This window comes from Pteronotus mesoamericanus, unplaced genomic scaffold (assembly GCF_021234165.1).
Source record: "Pteronotus mesoamericanus isolate MK-2021 breed Mesoamerican mustached bat unplaced genomic scaffold, CSHL_Meso_final scaffold_533, whole genome shotgun sequence".
Lineage (NCBI taxonomy): Eukaryota > Metazoa > Chordata > Mammalia > Chiroptera > Mormoopidae > Pteronotus > Pteronotus mesoamericanus.
The window spans coordinates 332,327-357,014 of NW_026555320.1; the positions used below are offsets into that span (position 1 = coordinate 332,327).

Sequence of the window (24,688 nt, forward strand, 5' to 3'; positions counted from 1 at the left end):
GGGTGGGGCGCAGGCTGACGCCCACGGCAGCTGGGGCTCGGGGCTGCGCGGCAATGCCGACGGCACGTGGGCTCACACAGAAAGCGAGTCTTTATAAGCTGCTCTTACCAACTTTTAAAGCTTTTTTTGTGCTTCTACCATAAAAGGATCTGTCTTGCCTCCCTGGCTTCCCACTCCATTTTACTGTCTCTTCAAAATTACCTCCCAGAAACCCTGACCATTTCACCTGCTGCCCATGCAGAAAAGCAGCCGATCCAAAGCCAATGGAGAGACAACTCTGAAGCTGCCATCTGAGGGCGTTGCCAATAGATCTTTCATGTCCAGGTATTTTATTTGATGAAAAATAAAAAATTGTATAAGAAAATAAAATTACTCTGGCAACATTTCCCCAACAGTTCCCAGTCACATAAACTTGTTTTTCTTGAAGTGATACCAAGGTAGCTCAGTACAATACACCACCAGTAATACTCAGGTACAACTGAATTCCCTGAAACAATAGTCTTGCTTTCCCCATGTGCTCAACATCTCTTGCAATGGTCTTCAAATTTTAAAAACTATCAAAATAGCATTTTTTAAAATTTATCAAGACTCTACGATTCAACTCAAAGTATTCCATGCAGCTGTGGTTGAGCTAGTCAGATTCCAGACTTCTGCCAAGAGCAATCCAAGGGCAAGCTTCCGAAATGGCCTTCCGAATGGTACTGGACAACCTAAGGGATCTGATTCAGATCCACGTTTTGGAAAACTATGGTCAATCAATATTGTGACAATGAGAGAAAGAGCAGTGACTTCTCAGAGCACACGGTTAATTATGTATTTATAAAGTTTTTAAAAAGTTAACACTTGCTTAATGATGAGGCCCTTGCTCTAATTCGGATGACTGGGCACCGTGTAGAGGAGTAGTTAAATTGGGAGGTCTTCTGGGAACAGGTACACAGGCCAAGTACACTCAGCCGCCACGTGCTAGGCTGATGGCAGCAACCTCTGCCACCTGCGTCTGTAAAGTGCCACTGTGTGCATCCGTGTGACTCACCTTCTCCAGTTTGTGACCCACTGCACGGAATCCTGAAATGCTCATTCCTGCCCCTGCTTTTAAGTTTATAATCCAGTAGCACTGGTTGCTCAATTAATTTTTAAAATATTCAGATACCCTGCAAATAAATACAAAATATTTCTGTTCCCACACAGTCCCACCACTATAAAAGGTTACACATAAATTAAATTGAGCTTTCTTAACCATTTTCTCAGCTTAAGTCTACCCTTACCCTATATGAAGATAAGTTCAATTTATACCCAAAATACATTTAACTATTCTAAAGGTATCATATTGGACAGAGGTTATCAAAACGATGTAAACAAAATTTATCTCGCTTATATTCATGAACCACATTTTTAAGTTTTTAATTCACCCTGTATTTGATCCTCTAGAAAAACTAATCAAGTCACACTTGGACCGCTGATATGGATTTTAAAGTGGTTCCTCGGAGAGAACTGCCCATTGCTAACGCTAGTATCATTGAATCTAGTGGTTTATTGCGTCATTCAGAGTAAAAGCCCCAAACGCTCCCACTCGGATCTCCCAGTAACGCCCTTTTGGAATCGAGCCCCCAGCACCTGCCGCCCCAGTGAACAGGGCCTGCAGCAACACGCAGCACAAAACTGGGCCCGGGCAGCGAGCGACCTCACGCCTCCAGCAGCACCTGCGGGAGCCCCAGGTCTTGCCATCAGTCCAGTTTGGTGGAAATGAACTCCGAGGATGAAAACCTGAGGTCAAGTCAGGAAGCCAGAAGGGAAACACAGACGACCGCCATGGGAAAATCGAAGGATCCATCCCTCACACTCCACAGTCCGGCTGCTTCTCCCGGAGCTGCCTCGTCAGTATCTGGTGTGAAGACAGAAAAGCCACTCCTATGTGGAAAAGGATCTGCCAGAGGTTCCTCAGCCCGTGCAGGTACATGTTGCCCAGGCAAATGAAGAGCAGCACCAGCACGACCTTCGCCCTCCTGGCTGGGCTGTAGAACAGGTACAAATAGCACTGCAATGACACCGGCAGGGGAAGTCCAATCAGAGGTAATAAAAGGGCCACCGGTCAGAGGCAAGATTCACTCGCCTTAGCTTAGGACACCACATTTGTCCCAGTGAGGCTGGGCCTCTCTGGGTAAGCTGCTGTCAACCACTGGATGAAAGTGAAGATTTGGAAGAGGGGGGCAGCGTGAAACAGGCATTGCAGGGGGAACTAGACATCGCACTCTTGAAAGCAGCTCAGGAGACAGAGACAGACACGCCCAGGCTGCGCGCTGCAGAGAGGGACAGACGGGCCTGAGGGACAGCCAGCCAGGCCCGGGCACCCTGACACGGCGGGCCTCCCAGTCAGGCCGGGGGTCGTGACGGGTGAGAAAGCCGGGGAGAGGAGCTGTGCTTTCACCCCTTTAGCTTTTCCTGGGTTACCATTACGCAGGGGACTCCTGTTCCCCAGGCCTCCCCTTATCGTGTCTTCCAAAGCACGGCTGAGACAGGGAAAGGTCTCACAGCAGGAAGAGCGACTGACATTTCGTGAGGGGCTATCCCGTGGAAAAGAGCCACTCTTGTTCTGCCAAAGGTGAAAAGAGCTTTTTGGTTCTATGTTTTTGCTTTGTTTTGTTTTTTAAAAAGCACATTCTCAAAACAGAGTAACCTGCCAAAGGTCCTGCTACAGTGGGAGGGGGCGCCGTCCCCATCGAAAGAGCTAACAAGTGAGAATGCAGCCGCGGGAGCGCAGGTGGACGGGCAAGGTCCCCGTTGGCCCCGCGGCGCGGCGTCTGGAGGCTTCCACTGGCAACTCCCAGGGCTCCAGGGATGTGTTTCTAAAAACTGAGTACGTTTTTAATTTGGGGTTGAAAATTTCTTTTTTGCACAATCATGTAACTCTTAAAAATAGACCATTTTATGATGTATGTGAGAGAGGATGTGCCCTAAGAACAAAAATTTTAATTAAAAAAAAAAAGACTTAAGCATGAGGAGAAAGTACTAAAATCCTAGCCCAGTGGAGGACAAGGAAAGAGAATTAGTCAGGTTTTTACTAGAATTAACTCTGCCCATAGGAGATTCTAAACTCCTTTTTATTCCACCCCTTACATATGCAGCTTATTTGAAAATAACTAAAATAATATTCAAAGCTCTCCAGTTAATGCTATAATTTTTGTTGCATTTCCTAAGGACAGATTTGAGTCAGGTAGTATTACTACTAAAAACAGGCCCTGACTGATGTAGTTCAGTTGGTTGGGCACCATCCTGCAAAGCTAAAGGTTTTGGTTTGATTGCCAGTCAGGGCACACACCTGGGTTGCAGGTTCGGTCCCGGGGGCATGTACGAGAGGCAGCTGATCCATGTTTCTCTCCATCTCTTTCTCCTTCCCTCCCTCTTTCTCTAAGAATAAATAAAATCTTTAAAAAAAACACAACAAAAAGAATTTTTTTTTTTACCTAGTCCTGTGTTTTAAAAACACATTCACATAGATAAGTATGACTTCTGCCGAACGACATTTTTCTTTTTTTTTTTTTAACCCTCACCTAAGGACATTTTTTATTACTTTTAGAGAGAAAGAAAGGAGTGGGGAGAAACATCTCTGAGAGAAAGAAACATCGATTGGTTGCTTTCCCATACATGCCCTGACTGGGGATCACACCCGCAACCTGGGCACGTGCCCCGACCAGGAATCCAACCCACACATTTTCGGTCTATGGGACAAAGCGCCAACCCCCTGAGCCACACCAGCCAGGGCTGTAGAAGGACATTTCTGTACTTGGATTGTCCAACAAGAAGCAGGAGGCAAGAACCCCCCGCCTTGATCTAGTCAGACCCGACCCAACCCCCACCGCGCTCTCATCCCTCCCTCCCTGGGAGCCACGTCCGAACTCCTGGTTTCGGTCTGCCGCTCCGAAAGGCCCTGTGGCCCAGGGCAACTGGCTTTCCCTTGTGGAGCCCAAAGTTCTTTCTCTGTTGAATGAGGGGACTGGGCAGGACTGGGCAGGATGGGCCTGGGTCCTTCCACTAAGAGTTGGCGCTGACTGTGATTTGATCCAAGGCCTGGGTGGAGCAAAAACAGAATCTAGAAAACTTGTTCATGGTTCCAACTAAAGAACAAAATAAGGCCTTGGCTTTAACCCACTCACCTAAATACGTTTCACCCACCTGGAAGATGCAGGCTACAAAAGGAATAAGAAAAGCCAGAATATTTCCAATTTCCTCATGAGCAACCTAAAACCAATAGGAACACAAGAAAAGGAATATTTTAGATGAAAGGAAACACTATGACACAAAGCGCTTCATTCCTCATCTGGGCGGGTGTGGATAACAGCGCAAAATCCCTGGCTGGGTGAGACACAGGTCCCTGTTTATGCACCAGAACAGGGGCTGACACGCAATCATCTTCAGGGACCCGGACGCACCATGCACCCTTCTGTCCCCACGCATCTGTGCTAAGCCCTCAACCTGAAATGCCCCCAGCAACCCCACCGCCTCTCAAAACCTTACTCCCGTGTCAGTACTAAGCTTTCCCTCACTCTCCCCATCCAGGGTACTGCCACCTCCTTAGTTACGTCACCACGCTCTGCTTCGTGTCCCCGGGGCAGGGACTATGTCTTCGCCATCTTGCTGGCCAGGCCCCAGTTCTAGTGTGTAGGACATTGGTAACTAACAGGTTACGAGTCATCATAAACAACAGGAGAGGGGACCACACCACCCGTGGGCCAAGACGGGGTCTGGCAGCAGGCAGTCACCGCTCTCCCAGCTCAGGCCGGCTCCGTCCCCCCGAAAGGCCAGCCTGCCTCAGTCCCGAGATGCAGCACCGCCACGCTGCAGGCTCTAGCCACCGCGCACATGGGCATGAGCATTACAGCTCTACCTTTAAAAGTAATCCCTCTGTTTATGCTCATGATGGTCCTATACTTTTTTAAAGTGTTGGAAATACTTCAAAATTTAAAAAACAGTATTTAAAAAACACTGGCATGGAAAGGTGGTTTGAGAGGAGCAGGTTTGAAAATCAACTTCCTAGTGATGGTTTTTGACAAGGACATGGAGAACTGCTATCTGCATGATATAAATCAGACTACGAGGCAACTTTTGCCAGGGGAAAGGAGCCTGAACTTTTGCCCTGGGTGAACGATCCAGGCCCTGCAGTGATTCCCGGGGTCCCAAGGGCCACGGGGTGGCCAGTTGTCCTTGTCTCACTCGTATCCTGAAGGCCCCTTTGGCTTCTTAGAAAAACAGATACAAAAGAGCATGTTTCATATTTGTTCAACTTCTACAAAGAACAAAGTTAGCAACTGAAATTCCATTTGAATTTTGAAACCTTTGTGCATCATAATCTTATAAATAAAATGAGTCCCCATCCGCTTCTTCCACCGTATGTCCTTCCATTTAAACAATAAAGAAAAGCTTACCTGTAAAGAGTGCTCTGCAAGGTGGACCCCACGGATGAGGTTGAGAGCGGCGCACATGATGTTGAGAATGAGGGAGAGGATGCCCAGGGCAGTCACTGGCTCCATTCGGAAATCAGGGGCTTCACAATTGAAAAAAAAATTGTCTAGTGAAATAATTTCATGAAAGAAAAATAAACAAAGACATTAACTAGACCTCCACTGACGATAGGTTATGCTGAACACACATATTAATTTAAAAGCAGCTGTAGCTAGAGGGGGGAAAGGCAAGAAACGAAGGGCAGAACGGATGTGGGAATCCAAGGTGAGTTCCTTCTAGAAACAAGCCTTTCCTTTTCTGAGCAAGCACAGATTTTTCAAGTGTTTCATTTCCTTTCTATTTAAAGCAGTGGTTCTCAGCCAGGGGCACTATAGCCCCTCAACAGAGAGCTGGCAGTGTCTCGAGACATTTTGGGTCGTCACAACTGGGCACAGGGCATTACTGGCATCTGCTGAGTAAGAGGCCATGAATGCTTCTAAACACCCTACAATGCACAAGACAGCCCCCACACAAAGGACTGTCCAGTACAAAATGTTAATGGGGTTGAGAAATCCTGATTTAAAGCAATGTATGGCTTCATGTGTAAATTAGCTGTCAATTTCCAAAAGCATTTCTACTACACACATCAACCCTCAGCTTGTAAAATGCTCCACTTTTTTTCTGACAAGGACAATATTCAGTGTCGCGAGCTTTCAGGGCAGTTCCCAGCAAGTGTAATTTTTAAAACTCTAAAATAATTGGGAAGAGGAGGGAAACATTGATTATTTAAGCCACAAGCTGTTTCTGGGACTCTGAAAGGAACAAATGATCACACTCTCCTCAAAGGTGACTGCTGGAGTTGATTCTGGTTCACAAAATTAAAGGGAGCTCCGTCCATGCTCTTGCTAGCTCTTTCCCAATCCCCCTTTCTTGTCCCTACATTCCCCGCCGACACGCACACGCACACGCACAGACACCTAGCCACAACCCACGGATGCCGATTGCCAGTTTGTTAGAGTTCCCACTGGGCAAGTCAAGTTCCTGTTAGAACGCGACATGCTGCCTGTAAAGATCCTAGCCTGAGGACAGCAGGGTGAGTCAAACCGGAGTAAGATGTCCTAGAAAGGCAGGCAAGGTGGCACTTTCTGGATTTGCTCCTCTTGTCCAAGTGGTTAAAAACAGAATGTATATTACGAAGTTACCCTGTCTTCAGATATGGCAAAGGAGGGACATGGGGCCCAACTACCCAGCCTCCTCCTTCCATAAAAGTTGAGTTCATTCCTCACATAAATTACAACTTACTGATTGGCACAACAGCCAATCCAGGAATTTGTTGGTTGAAACGTTAAATTAAAACACAAAGTTAAGCCAAAAACATGAACACTTTTAATATAGAACTTTTAAAATTCAAGCAATGAGTTTAGTATAAAAGAGTTAAAATAATTAGGTTGTTATAGTACACAGCTCTTTTCTTTCAGAACAAAATTCACCATTACAAAATGCTTACAGTGTAAACACCCACTTTAATTAAACATCGGTTTAATCATCACTGTAAACAAGGAGCGCCAACAATCATGCTCTGCTACACGCTAGGCACTGGGCGGCCAGGCCAAGCCCCAGGGTGCCGGGGTGCTGGGACCGCGCTCACTGACACCTCGCCCTTCGGGTAAGGGCTCGGCCGTCCAGCGGGACGGAGAACCAGACACTGGCCCCTGCCCACGCTCATTCCCACAGCGCCCCCTCCCCTCCATCAGGGGGAGCGGGGGCCTCTCGGTGCAGGTTTGCAATGTCCCACTGGGTGCTGTCCTGAGGGTTCATTGTCAAAGTTCAAGAGACAGGTAGACAGATGGAGGTGGACATACAAATCCATGTAAGCGGCTTCCAGCAAAAGGGAATGAACCTCCTCTACAACATTTAAACCTCTAGACCGCTCCCCGGCTAAGGAAACAATCTGCCAAGTCACTCTTTTCCTGAATTTCATCCTAACGGTCACCTTCCCTCACATCAACTCACTGTCATGATGGTCAAGTTTTTTGCCGCAGCCTCCTGGAAACAACATCAGTTCATACTTTTCCCCCACATATTTTATACACTTCCCCCCGCAAAAAAACACCTTCCTAATAAAAGAAATCAAGGTCCCTTTGAAATATATAACATCCCCTCATCTTCATCAACATCAGAGAAGAGCAGGCCACTTACCAGGCTCCAGGTACATCTGTGTGTGACCGTTCATCACCCCATTTGCCACGTCTGTGTCCTCCAAAGTCAGAACTGCTGGAGGCTGGAACTCCAGCTCCTCCTGTATTTTTTCTAAGCTGCTCTTCATCTGAGTGGAACTCATATAGTTAAAATGCCACTTCACTTTCTGAATGATGCTGTCTGCAAAAAGAGAGCAACCCACGTTGGGCATTATATCATAATAGATGATATAAGACAATATGTATAAAATGAGCTTTACATTTCCACGCAAGCTAACTCAAGAATGTCAGGCTATGCATAAAGGTCAAATGATGACTACATATCATTACTAGTCTCATCAACCTCTCCAAAGCAGAGTAATTAAAATGTGATCGGCTATATAGAGAGAAGGCAATAACACGTTCCAGAACCTCAGTGACGAGGGAGTCAGGGAATAAGGACTTGATTCTTAGCTCAGCTGCTTACAACAGTACAATCCCAAGCAACTCACAGAATATTTCTGAGCTTAAAATATGGGGACAGTTATTCTTGACCTGATTATTTCAAGAAAAGGGGTGTAATAGAAAAATTACCAATGAACTTGACTATGTTGTACAAACTAGGATAATATATTTGAAAAGTATTAATTCTTTTATTTGTTAGTATTAATTTATTGCCAAGTATTAATAAGTATCTGAAGCAAAGTTTCATACATACTGGCAAAGCAAAATCACTTATAATTCTAATATCAGTGTACTTTTCCTCATATTCCACTCTTAATCAATCATGAGCAGACAGGATGCGGGAAGGGTCTCCTAGCCGATGGAGCCCACCACTTTAGATGGAAGGCACATGCAGAGATGAGGGGACAGAGGAACACAGGCCACTAGTTACAAGTCCAACGGCAGCCCAGGGACGCTGCACTGTCACCTGCTTGGGGATGGCACGCCCCGTCCGCAGGAAGAGGTGGGCTGAGAGCCGCTCTTTGACTAGGGCTCACAAGGAGGCTCGGGGGCCGAGCTCTCCGTCTGTGTCAGGTCTGCCAGGCTGGGGCCCGCGTACCAGGGCGGTCCCCAGCACCCGCAGCACCCAGCATCAAAAGAGGGTGCTGGCCGGATCCCTGACGGGCCGGCCGGCTGACCACACCAGGGGCTGCGTGGGCTATGGCAGAACGAGGGCGAGGCGACAGCCAGCAGCCCGAGAGGCAACACTCCCAGCGGCTGGCCCCGCACCTGCCCCACAGCACTGAACGCTGCCCGCCCCCCACTCAGCAGCGCCGTGGGGACGGCAGTGTTCACACCGAGGCCGCGGGGACCCTCTAGCTCCGGCTGTACTCCCTCCCTGTCTTCCCAGAGCTCAGAATGACGAGGCTCACACTTGGGAAAACACTGCTTCCGCTCTCATTGTCACGCGGTGTTCCAAAGCCCCCAAGCGCCACCCACTCCCGCCCCAGGCCTCCGGCATCTCCTAGAAAGCAGTATCCTCTCCAAGCAGAGCAGTGTTTCTCAGACCTCTGAGTGAAGGACCAGTTTTCCTTACTTCTAAACTCTTGTGGACTGATACTTTGAAAAAATACAGTAAAACATACTGCAGGAACGTTCCATCACTGTAGGAACTTCTAAGTACTTATTCGCACATTCTATACATACCTAATGATTGAAGAACAAGTGCACTGGACCTAATGATTGAACTAACGATGAATGATTTAACCTAATGATTAAAGAACTCTCTGAGCCATGTAGCTCTAGAGCAGGGTCAGTACAATTTTCTTAAAGGGCCAGAAAATAAAAATGTTAGGCTTATAGGTCACACTGCTCTGCCACAACTACTCAGCGCTGCTGGTGACAGGCCAGAGCAGCCACGGGCTGCCCGTACAGGACTGAATGGGGCTGTGTCCCACTCTGTTGACAAAAGCAGGCTCTGGCCCGTGGTCCAGTTTGCTGACCCAGCTCCGAGGGCTGCGGTGAAGAACCTGTACAGGTCTCACCAGTCCCCGCGCTGCCCCCAGGGGCTGGAGAGATGACAGGCCAGCGTGTTAAACCTCAAAGCTTCCAGGCTTCTCCCCTCTCTGTGAAATCTCCGACACACAGGGGGTCTCCAGTGGTATTTTATTGCACTTCCAATGACTTTCCTTGATGATCAAAGTCAAATCTAAACTATAAATCTACACACACCATGAGAGAGAACAGTAAATGCAAAAGAGGGCTACACACCGAATTCAAGGAGGGCGTAAGGCCTGGAGGCTAGGCCGATGCGCGTGGCGTCGTAGGAAGCTGTGAACTCCCACCACAGCGTCTCCAGGAAGCAGAAGGCCATGGCTGCCGGGCACTGGCGGGAGCAGATCGCCATGCAGGCCACATCCCCTGATGAAGAAAAGCTGAGACAACAGGGCGACGCCTGCATTACCAGGGACAGACCTGCGGGCTCCCATCCCACACCCAGACACAACCTCGCTGTGACGCCTGACTTGCGTGGCCTCGAACAGCCCCGGAGCTGTTCGCTGCACGTGTGTTGTGTCCTCAGCCCGACCCACCTGGGACGGTGCCTTCCCTCTGTGTCCTCTAAAATGCAGAGCAGGATTTGCCACTGCCTGTGTGTGGTCACTCTAGCTCATTCATGCACGAGGAGGCATGTTCCATGAGAGGGAAGTAGCCCCACACCTCTGTGCTTCTTAGAGGAAAATGTTTTCCTTTTCTCATCTACAGCAAAAGATTTTCTAATGCTAAATCATACTGGCATCCTAAATAAAACCTACTCCTTTCAGACTGTCACGCTATCATCTCAAGTTCCGGAGACTCTGGCTCCCCTATCCATGGCGTCCGCTGACTCCCGCGCGCTGTGGGCCGTCTCCTCCTGTGTTCTGCCATTTATGCTGAGAGCGCATCGCTGCGGAGCCTGTTTTCTCCCTCGAGGCCTGACATGGGACACACTTCTTCCAGAGCCTTCTGCATTTACCCCGGCCTGCTGCTCCACGAGCGTCCTCAGTCTGGAACCAACACTGACATTTAAACCTTGGCTCGGGAATTCCTAGACTGTGAGGAGCAGAGCGTATGAACTCCAACTCCGATCACAAGGGACAGGAGCAGGGTTTTAGTTTCTCAAGTGAGATCTTTTCTTCCCATTCAAAGCCACACAGGGGTGAGTTCCCCCGGCTTCGGGAGGCTGCCTCTTCTCGCCCACCACTGTGCTAGGGCTGCCGCCCAACGGGAACCCTGCAGGGTCTTGCTCCGCACCTCACTCCACATGAGCTCAGGGGCCTCTCCCCTCGTGGGTGCTGATGCTCAGGCCCTGAGTTGACTGTAACTGGCTACCCAGAAGCCCCGGCGTCCGCTCACACAATTACCTCCTTTGACATTCTGTTCCCCCTTCAGTTTTGGTATTTTGGGATTTCTTTCTTTCAAGCTCAGCTACATGTTAAAAAAAATTTTTTATTATCTATTTACCCACATTTCTGGGTGTTTGTTTTTAGGTTATATCAATCTACCACCTTTTTGTAATTGGAAGTCTCTTTATAAAACATGTTTTCAGTTTTTAAAAAATGACGACCTCCTCCTTCTACATGGAATTCCCCAGCAGGGCCTAAGTCTCTGTAGGAGGAAGGTACTTACTTCTATTGGAAATATGAGCCCTATTTGTGGGCTGAATTGTGTCCCCCGCAAAAAAGATATGTTGAAGTCCTGACTCCTAGTACTAGTGAATATAACCTTATTTGGCAAGTCTTTGCAGATGGAATCAAGGTAAAATGAGGTCATAATGGATTGGGGTGGGCCTTCATCCAATGACTGGTGTGAAATTTGATCGCAGCGTCAGAAGGAAGAAGCCCATGTAACCAAGGCTACTTCCTTCTGCGAGGCAGAGACTGGAGTAACGCTTCTGGAAGACACAGAATGACAAGGAGGTGGCAGAGAGGCACGGGAAGGACTCTTCCTCGGAGCCCAGAGAGCACGGCCCCGCTGACACCCTGATTTCAGGCTTCTGGCCTCCAGAACTGCAAGAGAACGCACTTCTGTTGTTCACGGCAGTTTGCGGTAATCTGCTGTGGCAGCCCTAGGAAAACCGTCCAACTCCTTAAACTGCACAGGAAGCTTATGGCGCGGCTCGGCTGTACGGAGAAAAGGTCTCAGTTTCCTCTGTGAAAATGGTGAATACTAAAGTCAAACTACAAATAAGGAGAACATTTTATACTCCACTTTTCAAAAGACTGAAGTACCCAGAATTTCATCTGGCATCACAGACTTTTTTTCTGTGAACTGAGAAAAGGTTTCCTATTTGAAATTGAGCACATAGTTCCCACAGAATGTTTTCATGAGGAACACGGTTCCAGGCCCCCAGAGAAAGGTCGCACGCACAGGCAGATGCAGCCTGGCTTTTGCCCCCGGGCACCCGCAGCCCACGCCGCAGGGTGACAGCTGCACGTGCCTGCTCTCTGGCACCCCCTTCAGGCCCCGTCCCTTCTCCCTGACTCGGCCACGGAGCCTGGAGTCAGGCCTGGGTTCTTCCTTTTGTTTTTCTGATTCTGAGACTGAATTGCTCTCAAAGGACCCCACCTTATGAGGTAAACTAAAAATATACTGTTTGAAGGGAGCAAAAGGGACTTGGTAAGTGAAGGATAAATGTTAGAAAACAATGATGTAAAATCTATAATGAGACATTTTGGTATTTCAAAGCCTGCCTTGCCCTGATGCCTCCGTAGAATGGCTTTTTGCTCTAAGTCCTAGAATAAAAAACGAGAAAATACATGAGGGTCAGGCCTTGGTGCCTGGGTGCCTGCACTCAAACCCGGTGCTACACTTCTAGCAGCTGACCCTTAGGTAAGTCACTTAACCTCTGCTTCCTCCTCCGCAAGAAGCTGTAATACTAACAGGCTCCTCATTCTCCACAGAAAGCACTTACAATAGTAGTGCCTGGCCCAGAGAAAACACTCAATAATATTGGTGATTATTACTATGTTATTGTAACCACTTGATTCCTACTTTCACGGGAGCATCTTCCCCACTGCATCATATTTAGTTACATATTTCTCTTGTTCGCTCATTAGGCTTTAAGTTCCTTGAGAAGAGGAACCTACCTGTGCTCATTTTTCATTGCCCTGCTCTTGGCATGTAATTACAATTTTTTACTATAGAAAAATTTTTTAAGTGAAAAGATTTAAAAAGCAAAACTTGAAGTCAAGAACTGTCTTTTTGCTTACTTTATTTTCTTCTTTCTCACTCTCCTTTTCCGTCCCTGCCATTTCAATTTAGTGTTTCTTCCCTCCCCACCTTTTTTCCACCCCTGCATCCAGTGCAGAAAAAACTGGAGGCATGAAAGCTGGTTGGAGCTGGGTCTCCCAATGCAAGGCTCACGGGCACCCCACTAACACAGGCAGCAGCAGGCGCAGCAATGCCGGAAGTCCTCCTGACTCCACTGTGAACACACACAACCTCCAACCGCTGTCTGATGTCAGATCTACTTTTAACACACCACGTGACCCGCATAGTGTTACCCCAACATATGGTTAAAAGTCACCCAAACTTTGCTGATGTTCTGCAAAAGTGAACATGCTTGCTTACTGTATACTGAAGTCGCGTCCTTGTGCAGAACCTCGACCTGGATACTGGGCCAGTCGCAAGGCTAACGTCTTGAGCCGTCTCCTGGATTCCAGAAACTCCTGGGTGTGGTAAAAGTCAGTGGAGGCCGAGAGGGGCAGTCCATCCCTCACCCTTACCACACAGGCAAAGAGGATCATGGACATGGTCCGCAAGAGAAGTCATGAGGACACCTGCGGGAAGCAAGGTTTCCTTGTTACTGAGGACCGGGCTTCGGTGCCAGAGACACCGTGCCCTCGAAATGTTTGCTGGTTCACCCTCACCCCCACTGTGATTGCAAAGGTTCCTTCTATTATTTCCCTTCCCTCTGCGGTTCTGTCACTCCCAGCCTTCCTCCCTTCAGTATTCCCCTGTCTCTTCTGTACTTGTTATCCTCCTTTTCCAGAATGAAACCAATGAGGATAAGGGAGAAAGGAAGCCAGGAAGCAGGACTGGAGGGCTCAGGGGCAACAGCAGTGATGGTGGGGCGCAGGACATAGGCAGCAAGATGTCCCCAACGGGTCAGGACATAGCTGATGCTGAAGCAGCAGGAATGGGGCCCCGGGACCCGTGCATTTCAGGTCACCCACGGAGGCAGGTGCTGAGCAGTTTAGCTGCCATGTCCTCACCTGAGAGGAGGGATTCTAAGCAGCCAGCCTAAAGCAGGAAGGTAGCAAGGGCAGCAGAAGGCCAAATGGAACTGAGAGAGTACAGCCTATCCCCCCAAATTTCTGATACAGAGCCAGTCTTCAAAACGATGACTGAGCTCCTACAGATGGCTAAAGGGAGTCATTTCACAAATTGTATTATAGTAAGATACTAAATATTTGGCTTTGATACATGAGCACCATTAAGAAACCAAGGGAAACAGATTCTGAGTCCTCATGGTGCCTTTGCAAATTAGAACAAGGTACTTCTCCGTGTAGAAGCAGCAGGGACCAGTTGCTGGTAGATCCTGCCTGGGGTGCAGCCCCATCTGCTGACTGCGCAGGCGCCTGCAGAGGGCACAGCACGCACATGTGCATGGGCAGCCCTGCAGCCAGGGATTAGCGAGGTGGCCACGACAGCTTTAACGGGTGTTCCATGCACCTGCACACCCGTCTCACAGGTCCCGTTCATCAGGTCCTCTACTTAAGAGGGCAGTAATAGGTTCCTACGCTGATGTGCTTTCCTTCCAAAGAACTCTACAGGTGTAGCCTTAGTTGGCATCTCAGCGCCTATGTGCCGTGGGAGAGGGGGCCCCCAGGATGCACGCTACTCTCGCCACCCCCGTGCCTCCGTGTATTCTTCGCCTATAATCTGCCACTCTTCTGATGACCCCATATCCAAATCCACCTCACGGTCTGTCTCCAATCCTCCCATTCCATGAGACGGTCTCAGACCTGCCCAGCTAGATGTACTCCTTCCTCTTCTCTATTTTACTGATTTATCTTTTCCACCATCTAAGTGTGAGTTCTAACAATAACGACCATATCTGAAATGGGTGAATAAATGATTATTCACATTTTACACCGGTAGAAGCTGCCATGGTACAAAAACACAGAGGGGAAAAATAAAAATTACCTAGTCTACCAGCCAACAGACCCTACACAGTCCATTTGTCTTATCCCCCAACACTTTCCAACACCGAGGAGTAAAAATGTGAAAACCCCCAGGAAAGATACATCCACACCACTGCTCCCGGCACCACGGGCAGGGCCAGCCAAACTACCAGACAAGCCTGTGGGCTGCACCCCAGCTGTTCAGCCACAGCTGAGACCCCCGGGATCAGAAAGCGCTTCGGGGGATGAATGTACGGAGGTTAGTAACATTATCTTCTATACTTTTGTGAATGTTTGAAATATTTAATTTAGAAAAAAAATTTTTTTAAGTTATAATGCACAAAGCCCTGAAAGAGATGGAGGAGACTACGAGGCCAACCTGAGATCAGGGTTTAGGGTCTAAACAGGAACTTCAACTTGCCTGCTACCTGGAGAACAGTGTTAATCAGTTAGAGCCATTCTGCAATGCATGCAGAGAAGTATTTAAGAACACTTATAATAAAGATGCTTCTAAGAACAGTACTTGCTTTAAAAAAAAAATACAATGAGAAAGTGAGATACCAAGATCAGAGATGGGGACAGAAACGCACCCAGGGCAAAAAACACACCCAAGGCTTTCTTTTTGGAAACTGAGTAAATTGTATGTTCTTCCAAGGAAAAGTAGTATGCATTTATTCCAACTATCAACCCCAAATATCCTCTCTAGTGCTATCTTTATGGGGCATCTACTACGTGCCAGGTATCATGTTGAGCCAATAAAAAGGAAAGTTTCCCTTCCAAGAGAGTTATCATAAGAACCAGTTCTACCACTCTCTAGAAGACCCAGAAGCCCATCAGGCCTCTACTTCATCCATTTTAACCTTTCGGTAATCGAACCTGCTTCTCCTCAAACAATAATATTCAAGATAAACAAAAACTGTTTTTCAGCCCTCACTGGCATGGCTCAATTGATTGGGCATTGTCCCACAAAGTGAAAGGTCACTGGTTCAATCCCTGGTCAGGGCACACGCCTGCTGGGTTGTGGGTTCGGTCCCCAGTCAGGGTACGTAAGAGAGGCAACCCATCAATGTTTCTCTCCCACGCAGATGCTTCTCCCCCTCTCTTTCTCCCTCCCTTCCCCTCTCTCTAAAAATAAATAAATAAAATCATTTTTCAAAAATTGGTTTTCAGTTATTAGGACTGCAAACTAGGGAAACCCACATGCATTTTTAATATTTTAAAACACTCATGATGCTTAACGATGGTGACACTGTGATGTTAACTGTGACTCGTGTTTACACGCATGTGTGAGTGTGTCAATACACAGGAAGGCAGCTGCCTGAGAGGAAGAGGAATTTTACACACTGCTATGGAAGAGAGAGGCTCATTTCTCCGTTCTCCACACTGCCTGTGTGCTTTGCACACAGTAGGGATTTGATGTTTGTGAATTCAGGTTATGAGACAGTTTGTACCTTAAGAGATCTGACCACTGTTCAAAAAAGAATGAACTGGGAACTTCTGCTTCTGAAAGATGGAGTTGAAGTAATTTTTTTCCTATTCCCACTAAATACAACTTATATATAAAATGAACGTAAGATTCCGAGCGGTGGGGAGAAGGCAGACTGGCTAAGAGACCTTGGGACGTGAGGAATGACACAGCTGTGAGTTTCCTCGCTTTCCTTTTTGCCTCATGTATCCAGCCTAACTGCTGGAGAAGACTGCAACCCAGAAATGTCAATGAATGTAGATTGAAAAAAAAATAAAGTAATCCCCAACAACAACAAAAAGCCTGCTCTCTCTGGCCAAAGCAGTGGCCAAGCACCAGGCAAAACTTTTAGACCCAGAAGTTCTATTCCCGCCAAACATCACAGAGAAAAGCTGCCGTCATCAAATACGCAGCAGCAAAGGCTGACTGAAGAGCTCTAGATGCTACTCTTGCCTGGCAGTAGTGAGGTGCCCCCCCGACTCCCCACCCTGCCAGGGCAGTGTCAGAGAACACCAAGTGGGGAGCTACGGGCAGCAACGAGCCAACCTCACCGACTGGGTCGCGGGGAGACAGAATTCCCACCTCCGCCCAACATTAGTAAGCAGCCCCTTCCCTGCAGGGAGTCAGAAAGTCTGAGTGGGTAACCTGGACTTTTTTCCCACCTGGCAGTAATGAGATAGTACCCTCACGTGCCCTGCCAGCACAATGTCAGCAAAGGCCATCTAAAGCAGAAGATTTAAATAAGGTCCAGAGTCCCATAACATAATGCCCAAGATGTCCGAGTTTCAACAGGAAATCTCACCTTGACTAAGAAGAGACAATCAACTAATGCCAACACCAACGTGACCCAGATGATAGCATTATCTGAGGCTTCAAAGCGGCCATCATAAAAATATTTCAATGAGCAATTATAAACATACTTGAAACAAGTAAAAAAATAAAAAGAAACAGAAGATATAAAGAACCAAACAGAAGTTTTAGAGTTTAATAAACGGGCTGACATTTTGGGGGGGTTTTGTCCCAGCGGTTTGAGAAGACCGGTTTGGCTTCATTTCTCAGCCATAAGTCCTTTGCTTCTGCAGAGATGCGGCATTCCACAAGAGTTACCGCCCTCGCTGGGACGGCAGAGGGAGCTGGGGCATGAAAGCTACAGGGGAACCCACAAACGGACGAGGAGCGCCCCAGCAGCACCCCGGAGAACAGACGTTGTGAACCACATCGTCAGTTTAAAGAATCTGACTGGTACACTGAACTAGAGGCATTTTAACACAGATTGTTTTAATTCTTTATTATTAGCTTATGTAGTTTCAAATTACTTTATAATGCAGTCAACAAATAGTCAGACATTATCGAATGCCTGTTATAGGCTAGACACTATAGAAGTGCCGGGGCTGTCGCTGGGAATAAAATGGAGTTCCCCCGCGTGTCTCTCTGGGAGTGGTGGGAACAGTTAAGTCCCCACCGCCAGTAACAGGGAGATAAAACACACAAAGTTAATAGTGATGCTAGGACACGGGGTGCCTTAAACTTGCATGTGGGAGGGCGATACGTGTGTTAGGGTGCTCCTTTAGAGTTCCATGAATGAGAGATAAGGCGGGGCGGGGGAGGATAACTCCAGATGAGAAAACAGCATGTACTGTCTGGGTGTGTTAGAGTGCACTGGGGATTAGTCACTTACTCTATGTTCTGCAGGTTATTTTCGCAGATAAAGCCAGTGGATATTGTGAGATTTTTAGAAGTGTGGTTATTATAAAACCATTTCTTTGCACAGGGAGCAGGCAGTAATTTGGGAAAGGGCCTCAAAAGTTTCCAATAACAACAACAACAAAGAAGTGAATTTAAAAAAAAAACCCTCAATGAATGAACTAAACAGCCTACTGGAGAGGACAGAAGAATGAATCAGTAAACGGGAATACAGAATATAGAAACTACCTAATTTGAACAATCTGAGAGAAACTAGATTTTAAAATACTGTACAGAGTTTCAGGGACTGCGGGACTATAACAAATAATGTAACACATCACTGGATTCCTGCAGGAGAGGAGAAAGTGGGCGGGACTGAAAAAGTATTAAAAGAAACAAGGTCTGAAAACTTCCCAAATTTGGCAAAGAACACAAACCACCAAAATCAAAAAGTAGAATAAATTCCAGAAAGCATAATCCCAAAGAAACCCATGCCAACATACATACTAGTCAAATTTAATAAAACTAAAGACAGTAAAAATCTTGAAAGAAATAAGTAACAATACCTTACTTATGGGGGAAAACAATTCAAATGACAGCCAATTTCTCATAGAAATCCTGGAAGCCAGAAGGACACACACTTTTCAAGTGCTAAGAGAAAAGAACTGCCAATGCAGAATTCTGTATTTTCAGCAAAAATTTCTTTCAAGACTGAAGGGAAAAATTAAAATATACTCTGATGAAAGAACATTAAAAGAACTTGTTGCCAGCATATCTGCTCTAAGATAATGACTAAAGGGAGTTCTCTAAACTAATGAGTTCAACAAGATTGAAGGATATACAATAAATATACAAAAATCAATGTAGTTTTATATAGTAGCAATGAATATGTAGAAACAAAAATAAAATACCATTTACAATCACTCCAAAAAATGATTTCAATAAAGCTGTAATTCTTAAAATCTAATACTTAGGTGTAAATCTAACAAAACCTGTACAGGACTTGTATACTGAAAACTACAACACACTGCTGAAAGAAATCAAATAAGTCCTAAATAAAGAGATATACCATGTTCACAGATTGGAAAATTCAACATATTAAAGATGTTAATTCTCCCCCAAATTTTTATATATATATATAGGTTTAATACAATTCTTATTAAAAAATATCAACAAGAGAGTTTGTAGATATAGAGAAAATTAATATATAGCTACAGTAATCAAGATTGTGTAGTATTGGCAAAGGAATGGACATATAGATCAATGAAACAGAATAGAAAACACAGAAGTAAACCTACATGTACAGCCAAATGATTTTTGACAAAGGTGCAAACTCAATGCATTGGAAGAAGGACAGACTTTTAACGTGTGGTGCTGGAGCGACGGATATCTACAGCAAAAGGAAAAAAAGCGGGGGGGACCTTGACCTAAACTCACATCTTATATAAAAATTAACTCAAAATGTACCATAAATTTAAATGTAAAAAAAGTAAAACTATAAAAGTGGAAGAAAACGTAAGAGAAGATCTTCAGGAAGATCTGGGGAAGACTTCTTAGATATGACACCCTAAGCACAATCCATAAAAGAAAAATCAGTAAATTACATTTCACCAAAATTCAAAATTTTGCTTTGCAAAAGCCCATGTGAAGAGGATGAGAAGACAAGCTAGAGACTAGAAGAAAAATATTTGTAAACGACATACCTGATCACGTACTCTAGATAGTATCTGGAATTTATAAAGAACTCTCAAAACAACACTAAAAAGACAATCCAGTTAGATATGCACAAAGTACATGAACCGATTATTTCACCACAGAGGACGTGCAGGTGACAATTGAGTACATGAAAAGATGTTCAGCATCACTAGCTATTAAGGGGAATGCAACTTAAGATCACAATGAGATACACTACGTATCTATCAGAACAGTTACAATTTTTTAAAGTGACAATATCAAGTGCTGACAAGCATGCAAAAACTGTATCTCTCACACATTACTAGTAGGACTGTAAAATGGTACAGTCGCTCTGGAAAAGTTTGACAGTTTCTTGTGAAACTAAACATGCAATTACCAAATGATCTATTGATCACATTCCTGGGCATTTATCCCAGAGAAATAGAAATTTATGTCCATGCAAAGACCTGTGTACAATTATTCATAACAGCTTTATTTGCAACAGCCAAAAACTGGAAACAACTAAAATGTCCTACATAAAATAGTGAATGGTTAAACAAAACATAGTGCATTCATATCACATAATACTCCTTAGCAGTATAAAGGAATAAACTATGGAAACACAGAACAACTTGGATGGATCTCAAAAGCATTGAGTGAAAAAAAGAAGTCAATCTCAAAAGGTCACATATATATGAATTCTTTTACGTAACATTCTAAAAATGACAAGATTATAGAGATGGAGAACTGATTAGTGGTTGCCAAGGGTTAGGGATGTTGGGAGGTGGGGAATGGGTGAGACTATATAGGAACAGCAAGAGGAAAATTGTTGTGGTGATAGAATAATTGTGTATCCTGATTGTGATGGTGGTTACAGGAATCTGGAAATGATAGAACTACACACTTCTGTCCTGGCCCAGTGTCTCAGTTGGTTAGAGCGCTGCTCCAATACGCCCCCGTGGTTACAGGTTAGATCCCCAGTCAGGGCACATGCAGCAGGCAACCAATGAATGCATAAATGAGTGAAACAACAAATCCATGTTTCTCCCACTTGCTCTCTCTCTCTAACAATTAATAATAAAAAAAGAATTATACAGACTTTATATTAATGTTAATTTCCTGGATCTGATATTATACTACAGTTATGTAAAATGTTCTATTTTTGCAACTTCTTCTGACTATAACTTGTATTTTAGAAGCTGATAAAAAAGAGTATTAACTTGTTTTTATACCACTTAAATTATGCCCATACTTTTTATGTTCAGATGTCATTTTTAAATATTTCTACTATTAGAATAACGTTTTCTGCTAATTAACTGTTCTTTTAAAAAAAAAAGATTTTATTTATTTATTTTTAGAGAGAGGGGAAAGAGAAAGAGAGGGAGAGAAACATCAATACGTGGTTGCCTCTCGCACTCCCCACTACTGGGGCCCTGGCTCACAACCCAGGCATGTGCCCTGACGGGGAATCAAACTGGCGACCCTTTGGTTCGCAAACGGCACTCAATCCACTGAGCCACACCGGGCAGGGCTAATTAACTGCAGTTCTGATGATTTACACATGAACACTGAAAGGCATGTTTTATAGTGAGCAGCTCCTTAACTACATGACATTCTCAGTCTGGAAGGTACTATGACCTCAGGACTCATTAAAATAAAAACAGCTTGCAGGTAACCAGCATCTAGTTTTAAACAGGAAAGCAGTGTAATGAATCTGGGAAATCATTCCACAATTACAGAAAAATACATTATCAATTCCACAGGGACAAAGGCAGCCTCAGAGTGCTCCCACAGAAACACCAGTCTGTCTCCCAGGTCTTACCAGCTCCTTGGACAGGCCAGTGGACCTTGTACCTGGCACCATGCCTACCACATATGAGAAAGCCCTCAATAAAAACTACTATGCAAATGAATGAATGACCTAAGAGGCTGACTTATTTTTGCTCACTGAGACAAGAAATGGGCTTTGCAGATCTTGCCATATTCTGACCTATTCAGGGTGGGGCAAGTAGGTTTACAGTTGTTCATATGGACAAGTATACAAAAAAAAATAATAATAATACAAGAGTAAACTCTGTTTCCAGTACTCACAACTGTAAATCTACTTTTGCCCAGCCTGCATTTTGAACATTTTTCCATAATAAATCTCTAATTGGAGAAAGGTGTGTATATACATGGAATTTCTTAAAAGTAGAAACTGAAGTTGTAATTAAATACACAGCACCCAAAGTATTACTAGGTTGGATTAAAATATTAATCTGCCTCCCCATTTCCTAAATCCTCTTCTCAGCTCTATTTATAAACTGCTCATGTTATAGATAATCCCTATTCTCCCAGCAAAAACGCTGTACCTCGCTGGAGGCCACCCTTGTTCCTACTATTTTTTTTTTCTCTCCCCTTTACACTTAACCTCCTCCTAAATCCTTGCCACATATACTCCTCCTCCCTCCAAGAGAGAAAGAAAAAGGGAGACAAACACAGCATTAAGTGACCAGACCTTACCACACAGTAATTTTAAACGAGCAAAACAAGTTTCATTTGGCACACAAATATTCAAACACAAATTTTCACCATAAGGCATACTGCCCACTCCTCATAAACACAATACAGAAGAAAAATTTGAACCCTTATTGGATTCACCTTCAGTTACAGGACTTAAGGCTCGCAGACCACACAGGCTCCTCTGTTCCACTTTGCTTGGGGGTGGTTTGAGGAGGAGGGTAGAGGTCAACTGTCATGTGTTAAGAGCTAGGATTAGAGCACCGAACTTGATAGCAACCCATATCATATGCCAGGCATTGTGCTAGGACCTTTTACACTGATAATGTTATTCAATGCTTCTCAAATTCAATATTTGGTATTACAGCTTCTCTAGTTCTCTAAAACAATTCCTCCTCTTAGGATACTGATGCTCAAAGCTAAGTAGAGACCTGTTAATAGGAGCAAAGGCCTAGGGTTTCACTTGTTACAACTGCTCTTTACTCATTGTATTACTTTGAAAAAGTCAGTTTTCCTCTCTGACCATCAGTCACCTTTCGGATGCAGCTGATCTCTGAAGCTCTTTAAATAAAAAACTTTGGGACCCCAAAGTGTCCTCCGTGTGTAAACATAAACACTTAGAGGTATAGCATCATCATCTAAGATGCGTTTTCCAGAGCAAACGCTATTAGGTCAACTTTAATCGTGTTTAGCAATAGTAAATCGTTTTCAACTATTTATATTTTCACTTCGCTTTTATTCAGTCCTATTTTTTCCCCCGGAATGCTTTATCCTCCTGGCTCTGGAGGTCTAGATGTAAGCTTACAACGGACACAAAATACACACCTCCTCCCACACCTGATGTTCAGAAAAACTGGTCTAGTGCATCCAGTACGTGGTACACCAAGTCTTAACATCGGCACCCTAAAGAAAGTTTTCTATTAAAACTAAACAATACTCTGACGTGAGCTTCGTGGATAATTGAGGAAATAATCGCCCGCTCTCTCTTCTGGACACACCCCGTCTCCTCCCCCAGGAAGCAGCGCTCCACGCGCATCCATCAGCTGGGGGTTCCTGAAGGTGCGCGCCTAGGGTCGTCCCGGAGTCTGGAGATCAGCGCGCAGAAGAGAAGGAGACTGACGATTCCGGTAAGGCCCACGTCGCCCGGTGCGGCTAGGCTGGGCCTGAGAGAGGGGCGGGCCCAGAACCGCCTCCATCTCCAGGCCCGCCCTGCGCCACACCCGACCCCGCCTGCTCTCAGCTAACGGGCCGCCTCCGCCCAGTGGCCCTCACCTTGCCGGGACCGCGGCCTCCGGAAGTCAGCGGTCTCCCTCCGCGCCTCCTAGCCACCTGCCGCCTTCTTCGCAACCTTAGCTCACAGGGAAGAGGCCCAGGTCACTGGCCGCCCAGGCGCAGGTAGACCATGGTGCGCGTGCGCCCGTTTTCAACCTCCATTCGCTGCTGCTAAGCAACACCCGCACCCGAACTGACCAATCCTGGCGCGCCTCCGCCGCCCGTCCCAGGCAGCTTCTTGAATGAAATAGTTCTTAAAGGGCTGCGACCCAAATGCAGAGGGGGAGTGGCTGGACTCGCACCTCCCAACTTTCTTCCCATTTCCCGGCTCTCACCCACGTGGGTTTGAGGTCCAAGCCTGTAATTCCCACGTCGCGAGGTGCGAGAAGGCTTCGCGGTCTAAGCTCTGTTCCGGCTGGAGTAGCAGAGAGGACTGACGCACGGAGCTTAGAAGGTTCAGCGTGAAGGTGCGACACGCCCGGGGCGGGGGTTCCGACGTCTGTGCGACTGGTTGGGAGGCCCGAGATAGGCAAACCAAAGAGCACAGCCTCCTGCCAGCCTGGATGAGGTGCCAAAGTCTAGGGACACACCCCAGTCTGGGTCGGAGACAGTCACAGAGGGATGGCCAGCTCAAGGGAGATTAGGAAGCAGAGTTCATCTGTTTATTTTTTCAACAAATTTTTAGCACCTGCTACGTGCTAGGCACTATGCCAGGGACTGTGGACATAACGAGGAACTCCCGACACTAACAACTATGTTAAGAGAAGAGGGCAGAGTGAGAGCACCCATCAAACAATTACACGACACGTGTTTAAATACAAACTGAGATATGTGCACTTAAGAGAGGAGCAAGTGTTTTAAGAGAATTTACAGGAGCTTCTGTCCTGGACTTCGCTCCTGATGGCTCCTCCTCTACCTACTGTTTTCTGTAGAAGCTCTGGGAACTTTCCACAGGGAGGGGCCTGCTTTGGGGATAACAGTATAGACTTGGGAACCAAGAAACCCTGAGTCCTGGCTCAGTTCAGGCATGTTGCCCCACTTCTCTTACTGGGTTTACCGCTGTGTGAAATGGGATGAAAGCTGCCTCCTCACAAGGTTGAATAAAAGGATTGCAGAGGGAAATCCCAGCAAAAGCAGATGAGCCTGCCCTGGACCTGGGCCTTCACTAGGGGAAATGAAGCTCTAGGAGGCGGAATTGCCCCCAGACCTCTTTTGAGGAGTAAAGGCTTCCAACATCTCCCCCCTGAAAGATGTGGCTGCTGCTCACTCTGAGTTGCAGGGAAAACCAACCTTGTTCCTATGTCCACCATAGATGGGCTGGACAAGCCAGAAATAGCCACTTAAGAGTTTTACTGGTTGCCAACAGTAACTAC

At 46.0% G+C, this 24,688-nt stretch overlaps 1 protein-coding gene across 1 annotated transcript; it reads right to left on the minus strand.

Moving 5' to 3' along the window:
* Window positions 1–38: 38 nt before the first annotated feature.
* On the minus strand, window positions 39–23,439 carry SEC22C (SEC22 homolog C, vesicle trafficking protein). The gene is made up of 7 exons (XM_054594556.1): window positions 23,316–23,439; window positions 13,167–13,375; window positions 9,828–9,991; window positions 7,636–7,815; window positions 5,421–5,539; window positions 4,171–4,236; window positions 39–2,035 (listed from the first exon to the last, which is right to left on the minus strand). The coding sequence occupies exons 2-7, from the start codon at window positions 13,346–13,348 to the stop codon at window positions 1,835–1,837; spliced, it is 912 nt and encodes a 303-aa protein (XP_054450531.1). The 5' UTR covers window positions 13,349–13,375; window positions 23,316–23,439; the 3' UTR covers window positions 39–1,834.
* Window positions 23,440–24,688: the final 1,249 nt, after the last annotated feature.

Excerpts from the sequence above, each read along its gene's own strand:
- SEC22C (XM_054594556.1), bottom strand. The coding sequence starts at position 13,348 with ATGTCCATGATCCTCTTTGCCTGTGTGGTAAGGGTGAGGGATGGACTG. Across the intron at positions 9,992-13,166 it reads GGACGCGACTTCAGTATACA|CTTTTCTTCATCAGGGGATG; the intron begins GTAAGCAAGCAT and ends CTGTTGTCTCAG. Across the intron at positions 4,237-5,420 it reads TTGCAGAGCACTCTTTACAG|GTTGCTCATGAGGAAATTGG; the intron begins GTAAGCTTTTCT and ends TATTGGTTTTAG.